Genomic DNA, 26,263 nt, shown 5'->3' on the forward strand with positions numbered 1-26,263 from the left:
TTTCCCCTACGGGACGCAATTTTATATAAAGTGCTTCTCGTGATCCGCGCGCGTAGTTCGAAGAAACAGCGCGCCAGCACGAAGCTTTGTTTACCGATAAGGCGAACACAGTTACAACGAGAACGCAAGGTATCTTGTCGAACAGCTTCTCCTAAGATTTTTCGCGATTAGATCTCTGCGCGATGTAAGAACCATACATATATATATGTACATGCGCCATTCGTGTTGCATTTTTATCGCCTTATCCGAGTTCAAAAATCCTTAGGTACACATAATTTCTGTACGATTCGAGATAGATGTAATTTCATCGGAATTCTCTTGCTGCGATTTAAATTTTTGCCACGTTCGTCTCTCTTTGTCGACGTCCGTTGAGCAAAAAGAACGGAAGACTGAATTCACTAACGGCGATGAACGATAAAACCGCGGGATATCTCTTGTAAAGAAGTCTGTGTAAAGAAAGAAGTGAAATGAACAGTTTCTCTTTCTCTCTCGCGCTCGTCTGGCCGCCTATTATTAAAATGGGAGCAGATGAAAGACATTACCGCGGAAATGTGCGAATTTTTTGCCATCATCACGTGCGCAGAATTTTCAGTAAGTAATGATGTAATCGCGACATGTAACATGTATTATTTCCTCAATTTACTTTAACTTTAATATGTATTATTCTCTCCAATTCACTTTAATATTTCAAGATTTATTCATATTCGCCAATAGACAATTTAAACATAGTGTTACAATCAAATTGAAAATTAATTGGTTTATAAAAATCATGATTACACGAGTAATTGAAATTATTTTATATAATTAAAAGTAATCTACGTTCTGTTTAATTGATACACCGCTATTATTAATGCTTCCATTATTGTTTCATGCTTGAATAATATTTAACGAACGAAAATTACGTTTCTTGGAACACGATCCTACAATCTGGACAAGCAATATTCCCGTATTCGAATAGCAACGATCTAATACTAACATTGTATCCACATAAATGCTACCGTAAATCTCATCAGTGATCTTATTAAATTGTACAACTCACGATGATGCGTACGCGACTGTTCCATTTAATTGCAAAAGCATAGAGCCGGGCGCGGAATACCGGTGTGCAACACTACTATCAATATTCCCGCTCGTCGTCGACCGTCTCAGGAATTCCTGAGACGAGAAAGCGGCAGCCGGAATCTTCCGAGGGGGGAATCTTAACCCTGAAATGATACGTGGCAGGCGGCGCGTGCTGATGCGCTCCTTAATAATCCTACTATCACTCCTTATTATCTCAGTCACGGGGCCAGAAACAGAACCCATTACGTCTTTGCAGCAGCCAGGCCAACAAGCTTATACCCTACCCGGACGATCCTCTTTCAGCTCCTCTACCCTTCGTGCGCCATCGCAATATCACGTTTGCACAGCAATGTGCGCGGAGGTGCAACGAGGGGCGGGAGCGGCTTATGCATAAACGATGCGAGAGATGCCGCGAGCGCGCGCGCGCATTTCCACGAAAACGACGCCTCTTAAGCGAGGCGGGATCATTCCGCTCGCGATTGCCCCGATAAAAGTCGCCTGAAAGCCATACCCGTCTTAGTAACCTCAATCTTCCGCCTTCGCGTTCAATTATGTGGTTGTGCTTCAGAAAAGTGAATCGGTCTTTGCAAGTATAATAGCAGCACTGACTCACTCCGCCTCGTGATACGTCGGTCTTTGCTGCTCAGTTGCTCTCGCAACCAAGCCGCTCCTTTGATCCCCACCCTATTTGCTTATGCCATTTCCAAACTGTTCTCTCGTATCAGAAAGTTACATGAATGCAAACAAAGCTAATTATGAAGCACATGCTAATTAATCCCCGGAGAATCACCTGTGAGTAATGGTTCGCGGCAAAGCGGCAACAGAACGACACTAACTAGCGAATAATTCTATTTATTACAGTTTTGCGACTAATACTGATTTATTGGCGGTGAGCTCCCGCTCCCGTCTCGTTATAATAATCGAGTATATTATCTTGGTATAAATTGATTTGCTTACAGAATTAAAAAAAAGATTGAACCTTCGAACCGATGATTTTATGTTAAGCAATAAAAATTCAATTAGCCATTATTAGCGAACGTTGAACTCCCGCCGGAGTGGAATTTGTTCTCGTCAAGCACCTTCGCTTGTAACCGCATCCACGTACACGCGCTACACGGTCGCCGCAAAACTGCGTCGAAATTCGAAGAGGAGTTGGGCGCGGGGACTGCAGTTAATGTTAACCGTCGATAGAGATACTCGCGAATTCCTACACGCGAGAGCGCCGAGGCGCGTCGGTCCGGTTGTGAATACCTCTCGACCGGCTGGCTCGTACGAAATTCCAGTTTATCGTCCCGAACTCCGAAAGCAGTCGTTTTGAACAAGTCCTTCGGCATTGGTCTTTAGCGTTGCGGTGGATTTCACCGGCGGATGTATCGTATTGTTGTTCACGCGCGTGCATTCGCGCCCGTGCATTGTGCTGCGGTATCGAACTACCTAAGTATACGTTGCAACGTGAGAACCTGCTTTAGCTGTTGTGCGATTCCGAGAGAGGGGGGATCGTTATCGCCATTGTGCATATGCATCTTGATGGATTCGCGTCTTGCTGTCGTCGCCGTCGCCGTCCGAACGATCCATACAAGGACAATCCATGGCGAATATCACGGATTAGGAAGCGTCAAGATCCGAAAATTAACAGCACGGCTCTAATGAGTTTCGAGATACTGTGCTGTGCGCACCGGATGTCCACGGATAAGATTAATCGTTCCGTAATCTTGCAAGACAAATTGGTGCGTCATCGAATCGTCGAAGATCTTCCGCTCAAATATATCTCACCCGTCTTCAGTTCATTCAGTATAATGTTAATATGAAAGATTTTGATTATCGCCTAAAAGATATCTTTATATTTTAAGAAAAAGAGAGAAAATTTCTCCCAGTTGATAACTATGTCGAATCCGTGAGAAATGACCATGTAGCACTAGATATTAAAGCGTTGAAGCTCGGCAAAAAAGGGTCTCACACAATTATGAATTAGCCGTGGAAGGCGGAACTGGTTTTAGCAGACCGTAAGTGTGCGTTCGGCCGGAGAGAGAGAGAGTCACGGCAAAAGTACAAGTGGTAGACCCTTTTTTTTTTACGTTTTTTCCACGGTTCAGAAGTTTACGGTTTTCTCAGAAAGGTCCTTAATGCGTCCTATATAATTAATTGAATTTGTGGGCGGAGGTTCGCAGAAAAGAATGATCCTTCATCAACCACATGATGACGAAAAGCTTGATGTAGTCTACTTCTGAACTCTTTCGAACCCTTTCAAACTCATATAATCCATTTCGCAATATCCCATGCGTCATCTCAAATCGCTTGTTCATTCATTAATGATACTTTTATATTGCAGATGATCAATATTGTTTAAAATATGTTAACTAATATTTAAATTATACGAGAACACACCGATGAGAGGAAGAGCGGTCTTGATAGGCTGACTAGAGCGAAGCGACTCATCCCATTCGACGAGCGATGGCGGGGGTTAAAGTGGAATTTAGCGGAGTGGAAGTTTTAATCTTCCTCAGAGATGATCGCCGAACCGCTCAGACGCGCCAAGCTAACTTCTTTCTTCAAGCTTCTTCTATCTCTATCCCGCTGCTTAAGATGGAGGAACGAGTCATTCTCTAGGTTGGCCTGCTTCAGGCCTCGCTTCTCTCGTAATCTGTTTCTTATCCGTCCTCAGACTCTCCAGCGACGTTAAAGCCTTGATAGACCGCGTACTATGTTGTCCTGGTCGTTCACGAAACGAGATTAATAGACCTCTTCTGCGGTCTCTTGGATTCTGCGTAAGGCAGAGAACCTCAAAAGGTGAATTTACGTCATTCTTATTAATTTTGAACTGATCGGTGCAAGTTTGACGTTAAAAAGAGAAGAATGAAATATATTGCTTCATTATATTTTCTTCGAAATTAATTTTAATTCACGTTGACAATTATTTTTGATCGTGATAATTAATGGCATCATTACGATTAAGGAAACGTGTAAATAAGCTATAATTACCATCCTATTGATAAAAAATGTAATGTAAAGCGTATCGCTAAAGTTTGATATAAATATACTAAAAGATGCAATGTGCATATGCATATATTTGGCTTGCATATTGCAACATAGATTCATAAATGATAAACGCATTTGACTTTGTGCTTGATAATAAACGTGCATAATTGCGGCATATACAGTACCTGCTTTAAATTAAAATAGATATTCCGGGAAAATGTGCGATGTTCCCGACTTTTACATCGCCGATAATTTAAGAGGCGCTAAATATGTGGAAATGAACAGTTGGGGATGATACGGCTGATGAATGCGCCGGCTTAATTCGATTCGATACGGTTATTAATCGCGTCAACATCATGGAATTAGATTAAAACGTGGCAGCAAATTTATCGGGGGCAAAAGTTCACGCTGTTTAAAATAGAGAACAGAAGTTCGCGAACCAGAAATGAATAATATTCTATTCTTGTTCAATGAATACGATTTGTACGAGTTTCGCAAAAAATAACTACCGGATGCAAAAAACTAATTTCCAAATAGATTTAATTTTTCAACGTGACAAATAGAATGTTATTTAAGAATACTCTTTCTCATTTATATAATTTAAAATTAAATTAAATAAAAATCATATAAAATTTTTATATTACCTCACTTTATAAAAAAATGTAAAAATTAATTTCAAAAATTAAATTTTATATGTAATTATATTTTATTATATTTTATTTTCTGAATATATTTCTCGTAAGTAATAAGATTCAAATTATTCTGCTCGATAAAGCTGGAAAAGTGTTCAGATTAAACAGTGGTCGTATATCTCTACGGCAATTATTGTGTTACACGGGAGAAAAGACGCAAGGAAAGCTAAATCCATCGGCTAACAAGATCCGTGAAGTTTCTTGTTTGAAAAATCTGTGGCTTTATGCACGGCAAGTTTTTCGAATTTTCCCTGTAGCAGGACCGGCATCAAAGTTACAGGATCATTCAGGAGTGTCGCATTACTCCCTGTATTCTTGATGAGGGAACGGATTAAAGACTAAGTATACTCTTTTGTGATAAAAAGGCGAGCGGCAAACATCGAGGAACCCGCTCAAACGATCTGACGGCATGTATGAACTTTTATCCGAGAAGGGACGAATGCGATTTCCACGCTTCCGGTATTTCCCATTTCCACCGACGTATCCGGCGACTTCATCGGATCTCTTCCGTCTCTTCGTCGTCGTCGTCGTCGTCGTCGTCGTCAGTCGAAACACACGTAAGTGCCGATCTCCTAACGGAAACAGAGGCAATTCTGGATGTATTACCTGCGCTCGAAGACATATTCCTTGTCGGAAAAGTCATTATTCTTTCGAAATAGTGACGGAACTAGCGCGTCTAATGCCAGAATAGGTAATTCAGATGATTAAATAGTAGATTTTTTTTTTCTTTTCTTTTCTTTTGCTGTACTTTCGGACGCAAAGATTAAGTTTTGTGCGAGATAATGTTATCATAAATTTAACATAGTAATACGCTTTCGGTGATCGTTGCAGCGATCGTCCGCATTGAATTGGTTTTTGGCAATGAGCGGTTTCGCGCTCGATCAGTATGCGGCAGCGATCTTGGAGTGGAATCACGAGGCGATCGGCATAAATTAGTCTCGCCAAATCTCAGCATTTCCGGATGCCCGATAATTGGCTTAGCTCGGGACTGCCGGCTAGACAATAGGGGGATTCCCTTCGCCGTGGAAGTTCTACGTTCTCGCAACCTCATTCGCATTCATTGGTTTCCAATTAATTCCTACAAAGCGGCAAAGTTATTAAGCTGCTAATTGCGAGTCTGCGCCGCCGGCTGGCAGCGAATGGCGTGCGTGTGTGCGTGTTTGTGTCACCAGAAGATCCGCATCTTCGTATGCATTTGAAAAAGTAGACGGTCTCGTTATTAATAAAGACGCGCGCGGGCACAGCGCATTGTCGCAGCTGCACCGTGAATTATTAGATCATATCTGATGAAAACTTTCCGGCTTAACTCGATTTTGCGCCGCGTGCAATCGTCGGCAAAGGGGGAGAGTAAAACGCATCCATCGTCGTCTTGTCTAAATATTGTCTTCCATCTTAATGAAGGAATCATAGTGAATGGCCTTGTATTTATACTTTAAAAAATGATTAACCTTGATTTTAAAATATACAAAATATTTGTCTTTTCCTTCGGTATACGATTCTCAACTATTCGTAGTCATTTAAATCGCATCCCTTTAATATCGCCTTCGATACGCGCGAACTATACCATGCCGCGTAGATTATCGAACTTGTTTCTGTCCATGCGCGAACAAGATAGAGTACTTCCGGCCACGTTTCCACTTCCGTCGTCGCCGCTTCATCTCCCATTTCATCTCATCCCGAAGGATTAACGGGCATTATATGCTGATCCTCCAAGTTGATCGAATATCTCCGCTCATCGCGAAGGCGCCTGTGTGCGGAGGATGATGTTTCCATATTGACCAGCTGAAATTGCTCACTGTCTGTTTGATCAGATGTTACGTGCATAATAGCCATTTTGGCTTTGAACCAGCCCACGAACGTATAGGTTATACGCAAAGGTCCCGGACATCGATTGCGAGTACAGTAAATTGAGGCGCGGAACACATCGTATCAGAGAAGACCTTCTTGACATTATAAGCTATAATCCCGACGCGATCGCGTGGTCTGCTCGTTTTTTTTTTTTCCTTATATTCGATGCTTCTCGCAGGAAGCGGAAATCGTAAAGCGAGCCAGAAAAGAGCGGCGCAGCGCAATACTTGAGAAGCTTATAAAGCTTCGTAGGCGGTCGGTTTTCACGAGTCGAGTCTCTGGCTGAGATTAGCGCACGGTCGGATACGCTCGTGCTAGTGTGTATATGTGTATGTGCATATGCGTGTATACGGCGGCACGAGAGAGCAAGAACTCGTTCCGTTCCTCTCGAGGGTTCCAAAGCTCGAGCAAAACATACAAAACCTAACCCGGCGTTTTTCGTCGGTAGACGCGCGGCAAGGAACGAATGAGATATTGGGGGCCTCGTGGCAAAATTCCATTTCGAAAAGTCTGCCAAGACGTTTCGGTAGGTACTGACGACGAAGACGACGACGACGACGACGACGACGACGACGACGACGACGACGACGACGACGACGACAACAACAACGACGACGACGACGACACGTTCCGCCGCAGGACTCTCGAAACTCTAGTCGGCGATTCGCGGCAATCGAGGAAAATGGCATTCGGAATCGTCTTATTTCATGAAAGGCACCGCACTGCTATTCCGCTGTATATCGATCGAATATATTGTTGGCAATAACATAAAGCTCGCGTCCCATCGAATCCCAGCAAGATGCGTTAAGTCGATGTATAATAACATCTTTACAGTGTATGTAAATGTAGATCATTTCATAACTGTTTATTGATAAAAATTAAGATATTTTGTAGTAAATATGACTGAGTTTTAATTCTTATTTCTTTAGATCATAATACAAAGCATTAGCAAGTTCGCCAAGCCATTGTAATAATTGATATAAAACGTTAAATAACATGTTAATTTAATTAAAACGAATGTTTCCCGTTTGCATATTATCAATCTGACAAAGCTAAACGGAGTATATTCAAACGAACGGTGAACGACCTTTGTAAAAATAACACGTAGTGGATTAAAATATTCGCTATTCGAATGAATATTGCAATTTGGTTGATACTGACAGGAATATATTTCTGGCATAGGAATATCGGACTTTCCATTCGATGGTGCTTCATTCATTACACATAACGAACGTGCTGATATATAAAATATGACATTTTAAAAAGTAAATTAATCTTTTTCTTTTTCTATCTGTTTAATTTAATTTACAAATAAATCAATAATATTCATGAAATAATATTTTAAATCCTAATTTGAAGAATATACTCGACGCAATAAACACATTCAACATTTAATAATACTAAACAATTATATCTTTTTTTCAAAAAAATGTATGCATCCATTTAATGTATCTAAAAATAATCAAAGGTATCTTTTGCATCACATCAAATTCTGATTTTATCTCGTTTCGATAAACAAAATTTCTTGAGCAAATAATAAATGCAATATATTTTACAAAAATAATTAATTGCAAGTTGATACTGACAGGAATATTTTTCTTCAATTGTAAATTAAACTTCAACTGTTTCTAGAAGATTTTATCTTAATTTATTCAGTTTTACCGTCTATATTTGCAAGTTTTGAATTGAGAAAACATCTCTCGTGCGATGAGAAAGTAGAAACAACGACTATTCTAATCGGATACGAGCAGGATACAATTTAAGTTTTGCAGTATATCCCGAATCTGTAACTGCATCCATTTTTCATAAATTTGACAGAGTTTTATTAAATAACGACAAGTTGTAATAATATATAACAAAATATATTTTCAATGATCATATATTTTATTACGTATAACCATATTAAAAAATTGAAATTGAAATAGATTTGTTTGTAAGTGATAAAATAAGATTAAAGAATAAAAATAATGATATAAGGACTTATATTTTTCATTATATTAAGATTGTATTTTAATCACATATATAAATATGAATTCCTATGTATTCTATTTAGCCGCGTAATATATAGATGACGGATTTAAAATACCCCAAGAATTCCTGGTTTCATCCACGTTACGTTGCGTTTACATTCGTATCCGCACTATGCATACGTATCAGCAAACGCGCGCACTCGGTCCGCGGGCGATGAGGAATGTTTTGGGGATGTGTTATTTTGATTTACGCCACTCTTAAATCGCGGCTATTTTATGCGACGGCGCCATTACGGCCGCGTGGTTTTTCATCCCCATCCACCGTGCAAAATAAAGCATCTCGCTCGAAGGAATTTCTCTTTCCGCATCGCTGATTAGAATTCTCGACAGCGCGATTACGGCGTCAGCATGTAAATTAGGCGGTATAAAATATGTGCTTTTATAAAAATTACAATTACGACGATCTTTTTCACGGAGGCAGATCGCAATATGTGCAAATAATTATGTTGTTTAATATTTAGCACATTATTTCGATCGATGACTATAACTGATAATAAATAAAATAATTAATTTGATGTAAATTAATCCCGAGTATTGCGACAAATTGTATCCCGCATTAGTGATTTCAAGTAGTAAATTAATGTGTCGCACGCGGATAATAAATTGCATGATTCCATGGAATTTCCTAGCGAAAGAAATTATACATGCAAATGCAGTCAGTGCCATCTTGGTCGATCCATAAACTCTGGAAGAGATTAAAAATCTCTGATGATCGGACTGGGAGGAGCAAGGGAGCAGATTGAATCGCCTCAATTAAAGGAAACTCCTAATTATCAGTCCGGGGGCTTCGGCAATATTGGAAAACGATTTGACTTAGCGACGGGTGCGGCTAACTCTGTCGCGCTTTCCGTTCATTCCGCTGCGACAAATTTACTTCTCCGCTCAATGGCAAGTGATCTGCATTGCGGCCACCGCCTTGCATTTCCTAACTTAACCTTCTTATAATCGAATTATTTCGTCCCGGTCGTATCGCCTGGAGCGCTTGTTTGCAATTCAATCTCAAGAGATCCTCTTAAATGTGCTCGCCAGAGAGCATAATATAATATAATGGAAAGTATTGATTAGAAAATTAATTAGAGCAAGACATCTATTTATTGACGATACCGTCGTGCTGAAATTATTTTCCTCGCTATTCTGACAAAAATTCAATGCTTCACGTTCATATTATTTCGCAGCGAAATATTTTCACATCTTCGTTCTCCGATAATTTCTCATTTTCATTCTCATATAATTGACTAATATAAAATTATTATTGGCTTCAAATAATTAATAAATTAGTCAATATATTTATTAAATCGACACTCATTTATATATATTTTTAGCATATGATGATTTTTAATGTAAGAATCTTGTTGTGGACTTTGCTGTGATATTTACCGATATTAACCGGGCTATTTATCGTTGTATTTTGCGGTTTCTTTCAATAACTTTCCTTCCTTTACTTAGAAAGCCCTTCGAGAGCCAACCGTCGTCAAGGCTGCTTTCACAGAGATACACAACGAGGTCATATGGCGATTCTACGCCAAACTGTCCGGTGCAATTCCTTGCAGCATTTTCCCTTTCTTGCCGCTTCGAGCATCAGACGCTTTTCATCATTCTTTTGTACACAATCCGATACCCGAATGGCCATCTACATTATGGTTACCTTCGTATTTTCGCAAGTGAAAATGGCTGGTGGTAAATGGACAGAAAAGACCGCGGGGTTGATAAAGAGAAAGGACGACGCTCTTCCATGCGGAAGATTCCGACGAATCTCTTCGCTTTGAGCGCTATTGCGAGAGTTAAAAGCAGCTCTTCGAGAAGTCTTGTGAAGAGCGCTACTTATCCAATTCTCTCGAGTATCGAAGTAATCCATGATAGAGAACGCCGAATCAAACGCGGCTCCATTATTACGCGTTCGTGTGTCTTTTGAATTTATGAATAGCTGAATGCAAAATTACACTTCATGCGTGTTAAATGAAAAATACTTTCAAGGATCAAATTAACGTTTGTTTCGCTTATTATATACTTATTTACGTTTATATCAAATATATAATATATAATATATAATACGTATATATCATATATAAAATTATTTTGTTTTAAAGCATATTGCTCTCTTTTGGTTCATATAAATTATATAATTTCGACGCGAAAAAAACGGAGGAAGATACATGTACGTTGAGCAAAAGTAGTGTTTATAATGCTAATGAGAGACCGGAGATATATTTTAATAAAATATTATATAATGGATTTTTATGATAAACAAGAAATAAGGGATTATAAATACAATATTAATAGAAAGTGTGGCGTATAAATCTTAGTATCAGCACAGTATCCGTGAAAAGCACAGATAACTCGAAACGCTTTTCTCAGCCGCGCATTTAATTTTGCGCGATTAAAACGGACTAGTTTTTGCGCAATTATGACGCCACCGGCGTCGCGGTGGTATCTGAATGAACGTTTAAGTAGCGAGGATTCCAGACAATGAGTTTTGTTGAGAACGCTTCCTGTTGGAAGAAAGAAACTAGAACGGTAAGAGGAAATACTCGCAATGCGTTTGCAGGATGTGCCAAGCCCGATCTACTTTTTTTTCACCTCTTCTACGCTTTTAACTATTCATTCTCTGGCGCGAGAATGCTCTCAAGTTGGAATCTGTATAATTGTGCGTTGTTGTTTTAAAAAATGCAACTTTCTTTTGCCACTTCTTTTCTCACTTATATTAACACTCTTCAGATTCCGAGATTAAGTGCAATTTATGAAAGAGAAACCCGTTGATTAAATCGTTGAATTAAATCAATTCACACAATTAAATTATTTTATAGGTCATAAGAAATATGTACAAATGCATTTCGCGTAAATAAATTAAAAACTATCAATTTTTCACTCGAAGCTGCGACAATTTGTTTAATATTTAACTATACTTTTATTTTAGCTATAAAATAGCTAAATTAAAATTGGTAAATTCTTTTTTAATTCAATTAATTAACATCTGAATTTAGACTTTATGTTACCGGTTTAAAAATTTTAAGTTGTATATTTTTTGAATTTCAAGTGTTAATGATTAATGAATGTACTTTATTAGCAAAATAAAAGTCCGCTTCTATTCGTACAACTGAGAAAATGCTTCGTGTTTCACGTTGACAGAGAATTTATTTACAATTTTGCGACGTCTAAGACAATAATCTATAACATTACCACAAAACTGTAATAAAATCGAAAATCTTGGCGATGCGCTCCTTGTGAAGGTTTACTCGCGACAGTTGCGAATCAATTTTTTATTCGAATTGTTTAGAAGAAAAACATAAAGCAATGAGAAGAAGATATTTTGCTGTCAGTTATAGCATTCAAAAATATAAATATAAAAACATATTGTTATTAGAAATTATAAATACGCGACACAAGCTATTTCGTAGTTTGTTTAAAAAATAATAATAAACCAACAAACAATTTTGTGTTCGACAACATTCTTATTTTTTTTCATAGTTATATCAGTATTTGTGTTTTGCGATACAGTTTTTGATAGGCATGATCGACATTCGAGTTTGATGTGAAATAACGTCCAATGAAATTCTCACCGCGATGTTTTGCAGTGAGTTTCGCGTAACAGTTATTCCAATAAAAGGGAAAAGGAATTGTGCGGTACCGTTTCCGATGGTGCTCTTTGTGAAAACCGCGCGCGCGTTCCATTTGTATGCCATTTTCACCACAAATTTCGCACGTGCAAAAATTCTGTTAATGCAGTGCAGATGTGTAAAAGTTTATCAATTGTACATTGAAGTTGAAGCGCGAGAAATTGTTAAACGGAGAGAAAAAAGTCGCGAAAAGCGACGGTGTGTATCTAGGTGCGATTGCGGAGAAAAGTTGAATCTTCTCGGCAGATTGCGGCACGCTATCCATAGATATCGATTTCCGATGAATTTCATCGCGTTGCACTTTTCGCAGTTGTCACGCGACATTTCTTAAGCCCTTTAAATCCAGAAAGCTTGTTATGTCGATCTACGGCCGACGTGTCGCAGTGGCAAGAAGTAGAAAATGTCGGGAAGGTGGAATCTGCTCGGAGGCAGTGGGTCGAGGACCGGTTGGACGGAAAATTATGATCCACTCAGGGCAAATCCCTACCCTATTTCTGACGGACAAAATCCTCGAAGTTGCTGGTAGCGTTTATCATGAAACTCGGGGGAGGGAAAAAAAGAGAGAAACACACGAGGGAAGGGTGGTGTGTTGTTGTATTGCGCAGCAACCGAGGGAAAAGTTTAGCGGCTGCTTACAGGGTCGTGTAAAATTCGATAGAAGTAATTTAGAGTGTTAAAGTTACAAGTAAACTTTTGCGAAGACGGACTTTCGAAACGTTCAATTAACGCAATTCTGATAAGCTGAGAGCGTCCCGCGTCGATGGGAGCAATTCGAATTTTCCTCGTGAACGTTACCACGATAGTTTTCTCGCAGTTTACGATTTACGATGCATTAAATGCCGAGAGAGCATTAAATTCGTAAATATGTCATTACGAGTGTAATGGGTCGGAAAATATTGGATCGTTTGAAAATCCACCAATCGTACTGTGCCAATGATTTTTGATAGTAAATCTCAAAAAGCATAGCTATAAAAATGGGAGATTGAGCAAGTAGATATTATAACATCAAGGAGCTTTTAGAATGTAATTGTAGAGTGTATATTGTATATTCATTTAGATACGTAATTTTTGCAAAGCTGATTTGTTACGACAAGTCGAAAATTAAAGTGTAAGTTAATTAAAATATTAATAATGCGTTCTATAATTGGATATTAATTATATTATTAACTAACATATTTCTTTTCAAGCGGATATTGAAGCAAACATATTATTCGTTAAACAAGAAATTGAATTACTACATATTTGCTGAAGCAGATGAGATTTAAATTCATTTTTATCGCCGCGACGATGAGGTGGAGCACTCACAGCACCATCGCGTAAAGCTTTCTCATAGAACTTGAGAATCGAGAGAAGCTGCTTGTTCGTGACACTGACATCAATAACTGTCGAGCAAAATAGACGTGAGTGCTTATTCATGAAAGGAAAATTGCTGTTCTTCGGAGACGGACAGCCTACTTTTCGCATCGTGCGAGGCCCATACTTCTCAGTTTATCTCACACTTCAACATATACTTGAATGTTGTACAATTTTTCGCGTTGAGATAATATAAAAATATGTAGCCGCAGCGTACTCCAAAAAACTTGACGCATCGCTCTAAAAATAACTATTTATAAGTGGGTACTCTTTATTTTCAGTATTAGATGTATTCGAAAAGTAACGATACGCTGTATATGAAGTAACTTTTTCTTTCGCTCGACTTTTACTCGCCCGCTTCGATTTCGTGGTTTCAATCTTATTTCTGAACTCGGAGTTACTTCCGCCGCAACGTAGATTAAAGTTCACGATCTCGCGGAGTTCATGATCGCGGTTCGACAAAAATCGTTTACTTTAGATCACGCAGTCGGTTAGCCGTGCGAATAAACACGAGCCGCGAGTATATTTGCGGGACCGTAAAAAGCGTAAGCAATTTTCCCTCACCATCGTAGAGTAAACTACCAACTTTTCGAATATCGCGAGTTAGAAGAGAGCCTGGAAGTTAGTCGGTGGAAAGAAGTAATCTCGCTCGCGCTGCAGCACCAGGCCGCATCCTACGTTTTCTTATTAGGCCATCGTTTAGCGTGGGATGTGACGGTAGTCGTCTCCTTGCGAGGTCGAATTAAAGAGCAAACTCGTATCATACTTATAGTGATTCCATCGACTTGTGATCGATGCTTTTTTCTAATTTAGGCAAGATTGATTTTTCATTAAAATACTGGACAATTATATAGTTAGATAAATAATTAGATTACAAAATAATGTCACGAGTAATTATGTTCAAAATAAAAAATAAATCTTTCTTTCTAAATATATTTATAAACAAAAAAAAATAATAATTTGAAAATACTTATTTGCACCATTTATTTTTCAACATTTATATTTTCCATCTCAAACTTAGTGATTTAATTATTTCAGTAAATATTTCCAACTTTAATTGTAATAATTTAATAATAATTAAAATAATTCAATGCATTCCCAAACTTATTAATAATTTTATTTTTGTCCACTGCCAATTTCATTTATTTTATTTAATATGCTGGTGCAACAAACTCTCAGGTTATTCCAGTAAATATTTTTGCTCATCTTAATTGTTATTTATTATTATTTGTTTTTATTTCATACTAAAATCCACGCACCGCGGGCATAAATATTTTATATTTCTCTATACTATCATATACAGCATAAATCTATCTTAATTTTTACTGATAATTTATTTTGCTTTTTGATATAAACCGATACGCAACGTGCGAAGGAAAAAAATTGCAGCAACAATGACAAACAATTAATTTCGTTATCTCTGCCGATGACAATCCTTAATTGCAATTCCAATTCTTTGCCAGATTGATTGACACAATGTTAAAATAAACGACCGAGGTTTCAGATGTTCTTGCATTCTGTGCGAAACACGAAAAATGCGGTTTTCACAGCTATTTGAACGGCTTCGACAATTGCAGTGAGAAATGGCAGTCGCGCTCTTTTTATCACAAATTTCATTGAAAATCTCTCGCTTGCGCGCGCGCGCGCGGCTCGGGCCGTAAACACGCATTAAATCCTCTATTATAAGCTCTATTGTAAGCAACACAAAGTTTGATATTGCTAGTGTTTCTTTTAGTTATTCAATTAACTCAAAATATCTGATAGATTCGCGATAATTTGTTAATAATCAGCTTGCAGACGTGTTTTTCTTCGAAATTGATTAAACACAGCGAGCAATAAATTTCTCTTTAATTCCGGTAAGTTCGAAAGCACATTACATCTGGCACATAGTTTTGCGTCGCATAACTCTGTGTTAATTTAACGCAGTAGTTGAGTAATTACACGCGCATACATGAAATTTCATTTCCGCGGCTGGCTTTAGGAGTAATTAATACAAGCAAAGGTAATTAAGAGAATGACGTAAAAGTATTCAATACACCCTTGCGGTGAATTACTTTCCGCATTAATCTCATCGTAATGTATGAGTGGATTAGATTACGCTGACGGATGTAATTTTGCAGCGAGATAAGGAAGGATATGAAAATCGTTCGATATCAAGAAGATTAATCAGCGCGTAATCGCTATCTCATGGAGTTAATAAATTACTTCCTGATTAAATAATGTTACTATTTATTCACTGTGCTACACCGAGTTATCTTTACCTTGGCGATCTAATTTCATTTTACGATATTTCTAATATCTTGTACGTGCGTTACGGAAGATAACTCGTTTTTACGATCATAATTCACAGCATATCTCGCAATATCTCAGAAGCACATATCGAAAAGTGCTCGGATAAAAGCAGATCGGCCCTAAGCGCTTCAAGCCAACAACGCACAATGTATCAACGTTCCGGATCACGGTCCAGTTTAAGATAAATTTTGCGTTTTACGACGGGACAGGTATCGCGGTTTTATCGCCTGGCAAGATGCGCGCCGTGCGCGTTTGCTTTATCATCGGCGTATTTCCGCCGCAGTCGAAATTGAAATATTATCCACTCCATCCCGAGTTCTACTATCGCCCGCTCTTATCTCGCCCTGTTATTCCGGAGTTGAGTGCCGCCCTTCGCATTTCGCACGATACATCGCGGCTGTTAGTTAATTTTCATTAAATAGACAGGTTTCCCTTTCCTCCCCCGTTTCGCTTTCCCTCGCTCTAAAACACGCCCGAATCAGAACGCGAAAGATACGCAATGTGAACTGATTAACGTAGTTTTAATTGCATTGCTTGGCTGCGATCGTACACAGAGATACACAAAATGTGGATAAATAATGACCCGAGTTGTAATTATTTCCAACTCTCTGCTCATTTGTACTCATTATTGTCACATTACTTCTTCATTTAACCGAAGCTACCGACTTTTATGAAATCGCGAAGATAATAAGAGCACAGTTCATTAATTCTATTTCTTAAATCCCATTCATAGACTGCGCGGAATTATGCTCAACGGAAATTGCGCTTTTTTTCACTGTCCGAATGAAACATGCGGAGCGCTGATTATATCATCGGGCCACGTATTTCGCGGTCGAAGCAATCTAATTAGTCGTAATGCACCTCCCACACCTGACGAATCGCCGCGCTCTCGCAACTTTTCCCACGACATTATTTATCCGACGTGCACAAGCACTTTCGCTGTCCTCGCGCGTCGCTGGGTCGCGGACGTTTCCGCGCGAAGAACGAAGTTGCAGCACGATCATTCGGGACATGCACGGCCCGTCGCGACGTGCCGGAGTTAGCTCCGGATATTTTGAACAATATTACGGAGGTACAGGCAGACTGTAGCAGCCGCCGCGGAAACTTGGCCGAGGGTTGTAACTCACGTCGGGGTTGCTTTAGTGCGACAAGAATCGGTAGCGGTGAGAGACGGAACGAGCCCAGAGGGATAGTACGGCGGGGAGCGGCGCGACGCGGATAGCACTCGTGACGAGTGCGAGAGCATTCAGCCAGCTGCACCGCCCATGGCAATTCCGGCAGGCCCGCGGCTAATTGTTCTTGCTGCAAGTTACGAGGCTCTCTCCGTGCCGGGCGATGACGAGCGACTGCGATTGCCGCTCTCTCGAATTTCGGCTATTCGCGCACGACACGCTCTTCCGAATCGCGTTGCCGTGAGCAACGACCGCGCTCGATTTCCGGACGATCGCGTTCGATGTCCCGTTAAAATCGTCGAGTGCACGTAACAACGGTAATTACCGACAATGTCAAGTTAATTAGCCAAGTATTTCCGCAGCATCAACGTTCCGTCGTTATCATTTACGATAGAAAGTTAATTGTACTTGGAATAAAATCGATGAGAAAGACTAATATTTTTGACAACTGACATTTTTAACAAAACTATATAGAATGCAGTAAAACAATATACGCAGTAAAAAAAAAGTTGTGTAAACATTGAGACTTTTGTGGTAAGATATTTGTACTCGCTACATCTCAATAACGATATAACGTATTCTTTTTGCATGCCGAAAAGAAATTTTATTAGATGTAATTTAAATTGCTAAAATCAAAATGTATTGAATGCAAAAAAATAGAGCGAAAAACCTCGCGAAGATATCGACGCTAATTCGACAATGTTGTACACGACGTTTGCTATTATTGCCATCGAATTTCAACGAGATTTGTATTCGGCGGTGCGAGAGGAAAGAAGATCGATTTCCACATTGCCGGTTATTCGCGCGTTCGCGAACAAAGGTTCGTATAAAACATTCCGATGCAATGAGATCGGTGATTGTGTGCGCTGCTCGGAATGGATTAACAGGAATCGATTGTCAGATAGGAGTCGGATGAAGGGACGGTATGTGAGATCTGACGACGGTTAAATTAGACTGGCATTGCTAAATGCCATCAGCCTGAGGTTAATTGTTCTTGCCAAACTGCTATGTTACAAGCTACGCTGAGCGATGACAAATGGCTCAAATGGCAGAATTTGAATTTTGAAGATACGTCGTCGATCGTTCGCCGAATAAATCTACATGTGCGGTTGAACAGAACCGGCGACTTAATTTAGCGACTTCTTTCAAGTTGAACGGAAATAGTACAAATACACAAATATCGTCAATTGAGAGAATCGATTATTGCGGAAAGGTAATTTACATTGTAAAGATAATCTCGGTGACATCTGGAGAGGATGATAGAGAAATTCGAGCAATTCCCATATGCAAATGTGATGCGCCGAAAGAGTCGGTCAAATTACCACACCGCGTATGCATGTACAAATACATGTGCACAGAAGTACACATATCATTACTAATGTGCTCATTACACATCATGTATCCGCATTATATTATAGGCAATCCGTATTATATTATATCCGTATATATCCGCGCATTACATTATATCCCATGTATGTATTATTATACTACACTCTCTGATATTATTATCTCTCATGAATAAATTAATAATTTGTATTCTAGACTGATGGCAAATTATTGCATAATTTATTAAGAAAAAGATAAAATTAGCCAGAAAAGATAATTAAACGTAAGCATTACAAGAATTAAAAAAAAAAAAAATTATATCTAACCAACACTACTATCTAACCAACTAACACCAAGATCTTAAACACTAAGCATCTTTGAATTAAGAGAAAAGCGCGAGATGTTTTTGGAAAGAAATTGTTCGTGCAATAAGCGTTTACGAATAAACTAGCTTCGGGTTAGAGCGCGTTTAGTCGGCGGTCAGGGTCTATCGTAGTTCGATAATCTTCGGCGCAAATTTCGAAGAGCAACGCCAAGTGAATTTCTCGCGAAAGTTATGTCGTGCACCGAACGGAGCGTTAAACTGCACCGCCAAACCTGAATGCGCAACAGACGCACACACAGTCTCACGTGCTCCCGTACGTTTGTACAGCCAACCGCCTTATGTACCCGTGTGTATGAACTTATATACAGCAGGGTGGACTCGCGTACTATGCCACACATGTGTGTGCGTTTATGTACGCACATGTACAAGTATTGAAGGAAATATAATTTCGTACAAGAGCTTTCGGCCCCAGGGAGAATAGAGAACGCGAGAAGACGAAGCGGGAAACGAGAGCAAGCAAAGAGACAGACAAAGAGAGAGAGAGAGAGAGAGAGAGAGAGAGAGAGAAAGAGGAAGGGAGAAATAGAAAGAGAGAGAGAGAGAGAGAGAAAGGGGAGCGCAGCGAAGCGTCGGGCGCGGAGACAAATTGTCGAACAGTGCTTGCGGTTGGACGTACACATGTTCGCCGAAGTTGGGTTACATTTAGAAAACAGGATTACAGTTTGCCCGACGGTCCGCCGACCGAACGGTGAACAGCGCGGCGGCGGGAAGGGAGGGGAGGTCGAAGACTATGAAACTACAATGCACCTGTACACCATGCGCGCAGGTGGCTTTTCAGGTTCGCCCACTTCATTTTCGTCCGTTTGCGGCCTCGGTGTTGTCGTAACAATACGCCGCCGCGATTGCGAAATCGGCGGCACATCCGAATACCTTTCTTATTATGCCGCACCTCTTTACAGCTGCTCTCCTACCAAATCATTTGGCAGCATGATGTTAACCAACATCTTTGCAATGACTTCGCCACAATGCGCATACGAATTTTGAAATGGAAAATTCACACGGTGGATTACAACACTGATTATTAATATTGCTAATCTATGAATAAAATATTATGTTCTTGCAATAATATAGATGTCAAAGTGTAATCGCGTTGAGATTGTCTGAGAAATATTATTTATATATAAATAATGAAATTCGTGATTACTAATTTGCATCAACATTTTAGTAGAAAAAATTAAACACTTCGTTTCTTATATCCAGATATTTACATTTATAATTCAAGTAATGTACTTTATAATATATATCTAGGAGAAATTAAATTGTATTTTTACAGCTGTGCTGTCTCTCGGAGGAAACAAAATTTTATGCGGCAGCGAGGTCAGTTTAATAAATATGAGAGCTGAGATATACAACCTCGCGAGGAATAACAACTGAGCATCCGTCATCGAGAAAACAAAGTTGTCTGGGCAAAGTTTACGATTTACTTTGAAAGCGCGCTTTCTAAGCTTGGAAGCAAGTTTTATTGTTGCGAACACACAAATTGGTGGACAGTAGTTGCTTATATGAAAAGAAGGTTAGCATCAATATTGAATTGTCAATGTACAGAGATGTGCGTACGAGGATAGAGCGAATGGGCCACATCGTTGTGCGCATCCGCACAGACGACGTGCTCTTCCTCCTTGAAAAAGCAAACAGAGCCGCCCCTGTTTACTCGTCCAAGCAAACGTTTTCGCCTTCGTACACTCCACATACTTCGTACATTCCCGTCGTTTGCCGCTCGCTTCGTGCCCCCTCAAACGCAATACGAGATTGTCACGTTTTCCCTTTGACGTACGCTACATTTTGACTTATAAATCAATACGGCGAATATGCATTCGTAGTATTCGTTCTCGACGCTCGTAAAACACTATATTTTAACAGCAATGTTATTCGAAATTGGAATAGATACACAAATAAAAAATTCAGTTATTTTTCGAATAATTGTATTAAAAAAAATTTATGTATATTTTGGTCGCCGCAGAAGTACTGCGTTGTTATTGCGTCGCTAAAACGAAACGAGTTCGGTGTGAACGAAGTAATTAATTCGTGTCGCGTAGCAGCACCGCTGCGGCCTTGTTAATAAAGCAACGCAATAAAAACTGCGGCAGAATCGAAGTTTGGCTCGTGAGCAAAATTGCCGGAGTATCCACCGAGACAAGCAAGTAGTAACAGTCGAGTTTTGATCCGCCTTAGTCCATATCGCGCGTGATGAGATTAAAAGACGAAAGGCGAGAAAGTAAAGACAGAAAAGTGTGACGAACAAATGCTGTACGTTCTTTCTCAAGAACCTACGACCTTCGAGAACTGATCGCGATATTCGACTCGCGTTCGTCTAACTCGAGTTTTGTCGTAGCTTTATGATCGAGCTTTTTGTCGCCTGACTTTCTTCGGCAGAGAAAACTTGGTCACGCGCGTGTGTAGAAGTTGTGTCGTTTTTTTCATTTCTTTTATTTTGGAAAGTAATGGAACTAACCCGAAAAAGTAGAGCGATACAAGGATTGTCTTGAGCAATTGTATTACGAGCTGAAATTACATCGACGCTTTACATGTCTTATCGTAAATTATTCTCATCATTTTCTCAATGAATTATTAGTAAGTTATTTGTTCGCGATATATTGATTTTGATATTGGCTACTTATTGTTGTTTACATTAGTTATCATAAATGAGAAACATAATAAAATAACGGTGCATAAAAAGAATATAATTACTGCGATACGCTACAATGGAAGTATCATCCTTTTGAAGTTCGAATAATGAGACAAGGTGCGCCTAACCGCAGTTCCAGCAGCATGCTGCTGTGTATATTCATAGCTTGTGTGTAATATGTGAATTAAGTACGCATGTCTGATTCACAATGCAGTCTTTGTGTTGCCTATGCGCGCCGTAATATGCGAGATACCGCGTCATTGATCCGTTTTTTTCTGTAGTACGCCACCGAAATTCAAGATCAGAGTGTATTAAATTACGCGCTCCATTCTTGTCGCTTGACAATAAATTCAAAAAGTAAAAAAATTCATAAAAAAGTAAATAAAAAAAAGGCCAAGAGAAAACTAGATAAAATATTGATTTTTAGCATTAGGTGATAGACTAAAATTCTTTCATATTTTTCTATAAAAATTCTGTGATATAATTTGTAATATATCATCGGATTATAAAATTTGTCAAATATAAGAGGAAATATTATGCAGATGAACACCAGTAAAATTCCAAATTATCAAACGTTCGTTATCAATAACTCGCACTAAACGGACATACAGAGTCGAATGACAAATGACTCCCAACCCCATTTATGTCAGGTTAACGCGACGCGGAAGATCCATCCATCTTCGAATTCTGCTTCCAGCAGTTAGTCTCCTCAATATTACGCAATATTCATCGAAAACGTCAATCTCGACCTTTCCACGTCACAAAAGTTACGGACTTACGCACCAAGAGACAGAAACAGCGCCAAGCATTTGGGTGTTAATTAATCGACGACATTTTAAGACGGCGTACTCGAAATACCGATTCAGAGTCGCTTCTCTCTCACGTTTTCCATGTACCCGAACCGTACCCCTCCCATCCTCTGTTCTCTTTTGTATGCAATCTCCTCCCCCTCGTCTACTTCCGTTTCGTAGCGGTGTAAGTTATTACAACGACTTTCCATCTCTCTCGGGTATCCTTGTTACCCGCCGTTAATTAGACTACAGTCTGCTACCGGCGACAACCGGCTGCAAAGGAGTCTTCAGCGGCGATCCTCCGCGCTGGTTTATACCACCACGTCGTCACTCTCTCGGTCGAATTCTCCGACCGCTTTCTCTCTCTGTCTTTTATGCGTCTGATCCAACGGAGCACAATGTTTGCGGCTTGAATTATTCCGGTGGATCTACACGCGACCCTGAATCACGCTTTAAAGGACCCGCTTGTCTAGCCTCAGTCGTTACCGCGACGACATCGCTTACGACGGGGGCGTCAGGATCCAGTTGGAGCGACCTTACTAAATAGACGGGGGATCTCGTAACGATCTAGAAGATTGATGTGTCACAATAACGATGGCGAGTTCTCAGATCCTAGAGTATGCCGCCGCACGTTGCTACTTTGGACTTTGAACATCGCGACATTCCGCTCGGCGAGTGTACATCGCATTTGCGTCGTCACGATTACGCGTCTACAATATTTAAGTTGCGGACCAGCGTTTGCTCAACGGAAACTCGGGATGATGTAACAGATTAATCTCAGAGAGTAATTACAATTTTGAAATGTAATTTTTACTTCGCAGAAATATCACTTGGCCGCGTTAGGTTTCCTATTACAAATGTTAGTGAGTAAATCTCGGAAAGGTACGGAAGGTGCAACTTCGAGACCTGTTCATTAAGACAAACAAGGTAAGATACGTCGGAGTTGCAGAACGGTAGTGCTTAATTTCTCACGATGAAGTTCTAGTGATTAAGACTGCGATCAGACTTCGCGGAAGTTGCAAACTCAAGGACGCCCCTCACCCCCCCCTTCCCTCCCCCTTCTCATATCAGCTTATACGCGGCCTGCAACGGTAACCTTAGACATAACTGCAGAAAATTGAGTTACTTCGGGCACGTTTCAGATTGATTTCCAGGTAGCGGGGCCCTATATCTTTCTACGGAGCGAAGCGTGATTGGTTTTCAATCCGTTCTACGTGGATCGAATGATCATTCGGTAAAACTCTACTTCGGCTAAACTCTTTTACAATATCGTTTTCTGTGTGTGCGATAATTTGATCTCGCTGTAGATACATTGTTACCGATTCCAGATCTTCCGTTTACTTCCGGGAGTATATAGAAGTGGATAAAATATTGTCTGTCGACAATCCGTGTATAGTCAATCGATTGTTTTTGTGTTACATTTTGGTTTCGATTTTTTATACTTTAATATTTGTAATAGTACAACATATATGAAGCTTCTCAAAGAAAATGCAAAAGTAATTTTATCAATAAATTAAAATATATGAGTTGTATTATCTGGTTCAAGAGAATATGATGAAAATGTGACAACCATATTTCGGTGTCATTTTGAATTATTACATAATATTATGCGAATTTATAACTCGCACAATCTGCTTCCACTCTTCACGACAGCGTTTATGTGATGCAATTTCATTAATATAAACAAAGGTTATGCAATTGCAAAGTGAAATAGCTGTAAATAGCTAATAATTATCGGTTTGAACTCCCGACGGTAGTAATTAACAATAACATGTATTAAAACCGTCCGCGTAATAAATTATGTGACAGACGATTCCTGTAATTCAATTATTACAACGTCAATCAAACGGAGTGACGGCATTAAAGGATAAATGTCCCGGGGTATAAAAATTTAATGTCCCTCAAGATCTCTCTGAATACTCGCGAGAGATGACTTTTCTTTTAAACGAGTATAGTCGAACTTTAGTATCTTTTCTTCTAATTTTATTTTCTTTACTGTCTTTCTTGTGCTATTTTTATACTACTTTAAATTTGCCTAACCATATGATGCTAGAACGAGAAAGCGATTGAACAACAGAAAATGCAATAAAAATTTCAATATTAATATCAGATATAAAATAAATAATATCAGATATAAAAAGAGTTCAATGATAGCGCATCAATAGTATCATTAGATGGTATTTTTTATTTCTTTCACTTGTTTTCTTTTCAGTTCACAAATAGTGAAGTAATGAAAAGATAGCACAAAAAGGAAAGTGAAATAAAAGAAGAAATTCAGACAAAAATATTGAAGTATGATTGTATATGTATATATCAATAATCATAGCTTATATCAATAACCATAGCTTTTTTGTCGCACTAACAAATTACACATCTAAAACTGTATTTTCACTACTGATCCTCTTGCAATAATACTGAATTTATCAACAAAACTAACTTAGTAAGACTAAATTAAACTTATTAATTAGATTAAGTAAAAAAACATTTCTATACATTAAAATTATATTGAATATTATATTCTCAAAATTTTGATTTCTAAATTCAGTTCTTTTTCTTATTCTTATTTCCATAAAATTTTCTTTTGTATGTATTTTTACAGAATTTGGATTTCTAAAATTTAAAACTTTAATACTTTAATACTTTAATATGACTTCTAAGAGATTTCATATTTTTTGTTGAAGATAAAGGGAAAATAATTAAAAATTTTATTATTTATAAGTAAAAATGCAATTTGTAGACAAAGATGTCACACTCAAAGCACAGTTCTTAGCAAATATGTAGTAAATATTGCTATATATAAAGGGTTCAGAAAAAAATGGATCAAGTCCATTTTTGTTAATTGTTAGAAAATTAGTTTTAAAGTTAAAGTTGTTCTAATTATGTGCAACATGTACCCTGTTTTTCATAAGTACTATAGTTTCTTTTACTTTTAACTCAAATATTTGCACTTACTTTTACATAAATAATTCAGTCAAAACTGTTCAATTTTTTAAAATTTATACATGGATTTAAAGAAGGACTTCCAATTTTCCTCAGAGAATCCCTCATATAATGAGAAAAACAGCAGAAATATCAGTGTAACAATGCAAGAGAAAAGAAATAACTTTGGACTCACCAGTCGTTGTAGCTAAATACATCTTCAACTGTACCTGTAGAGAAATCAATATGTATTTAAATTATTATAAATTATCATATATTTTCTGTATATCTGATAATTACATATTTTAATTACTTCTGTTTTGATTAAAATGTAACTTACGCAATAAAATACGTGAATATTATTTAAAAATTGAAATTAATATTCAATAAAACTTTTCATCAATATTTTCATATATCTTATATCTATATAATATTTATTAAATATGAATTGTAATTGTGTATCACATTTATGTATGAATTTGAATAAAAAACAGATAATTGTACTCACCAGCTAAGATATTGCAGTTTGCTCCACCCGTTGCAGATTCCGCCTTAGATGTTCCGCATCAGTTCCATCAAAGAATCCATCGATGAATACCAGAAAAACACATTTAACTATACGCACTACTACCGATCGCGAACCACACACAAACGAAAGCCGATCCACGCACTTCACTTACGCGAAAATCACACGAATTTACGTCGCGAATTTACCGCGGTACACAAAACGCAAACGCGAGATAAAACGCGTTTTGTGTCCACGCATATATTGTCGTTTTACAATTTCGGTGCTCTGTGCACAAACTTCAAGCGAACGAGCGACGAGCAACGACCTTGGTGTAGAAGTATCGCATACCGACATGCAACCACGTTTCACCCAACCTCATTCTGACGAGCTGAATTTTCAACATGCTATGTTTTATGAAAAGAATCATGTACTTTACTTTGCGCTTAACCTTTCGAGCGGATATAACCTTCATCTTTGCAAATGAAATTGATGCTTCTACTCACCGGGTTCGCGACGAATACACACCGGTGTAAAGCCAGTTACAATCGACGAAACGCAGTTAATCGCGAACACCCACGATACAAATAGTACTTTCCAACCATTGTTCGTCACTTTCATCGGCACTACTGACAAAAATTTACATTCGTTACACATTTTTAGTGGGAAAAT

General features: G+C 38.7%; 1 protein-coding gene across 5 annotated transcripts in view; it reads right to left on the minus strand.

Annotated features, from left to right (window-relative positions):
• Positions 1-26,263, minus strand: part of LOC105670882 (uncharacterized) — a 206,103-nt gene that overhangs the window by 129,311 nt on the left and 50,529 nt on the right. The window contains exons 1-2 of one of the 5 annotated variants that reach the window (XM_067353804.1): positions 25,595-26,248; positions 25,283-25,316 (exon numbers count right to left, since the gene is read on the minus strand). The exons of 3 other annotated variants lie outside the window; for them this stretch is intronic. In XM_067353804.1, the coding sequence (XP_067209905.1) occupies positions 25,283-25,304 (22 nt within the window). In that variant the 5' untranslated portion in view covers positions 25,305-25,316; positions 25,595-26,248. Of the gene's footprint in view, positions 1-25,282; positions 25,317-25,594; positions 26,249-26,263 lie in introns of those variants that run through there. One more of the 5 variants, XM_067353805.1, reaches the window with a different exon arrangement.

The sequence above is a fragment of the Linepithema humile genome, chromosome 4 (genome assembly GCF_040581485.1).
Source record: "Linepithema humile isolate Giens D197 chromosome 4, Lhum_UNIL_v1.0, whole genome shotgun sequence".
In the NCBI taxonomy this organism is placed as follows: Eukaryota; Metazoa; Arthropoda; class Insecta; order Hymenoptera; family Formicidae; genus Linepithema; species Linepithema humile.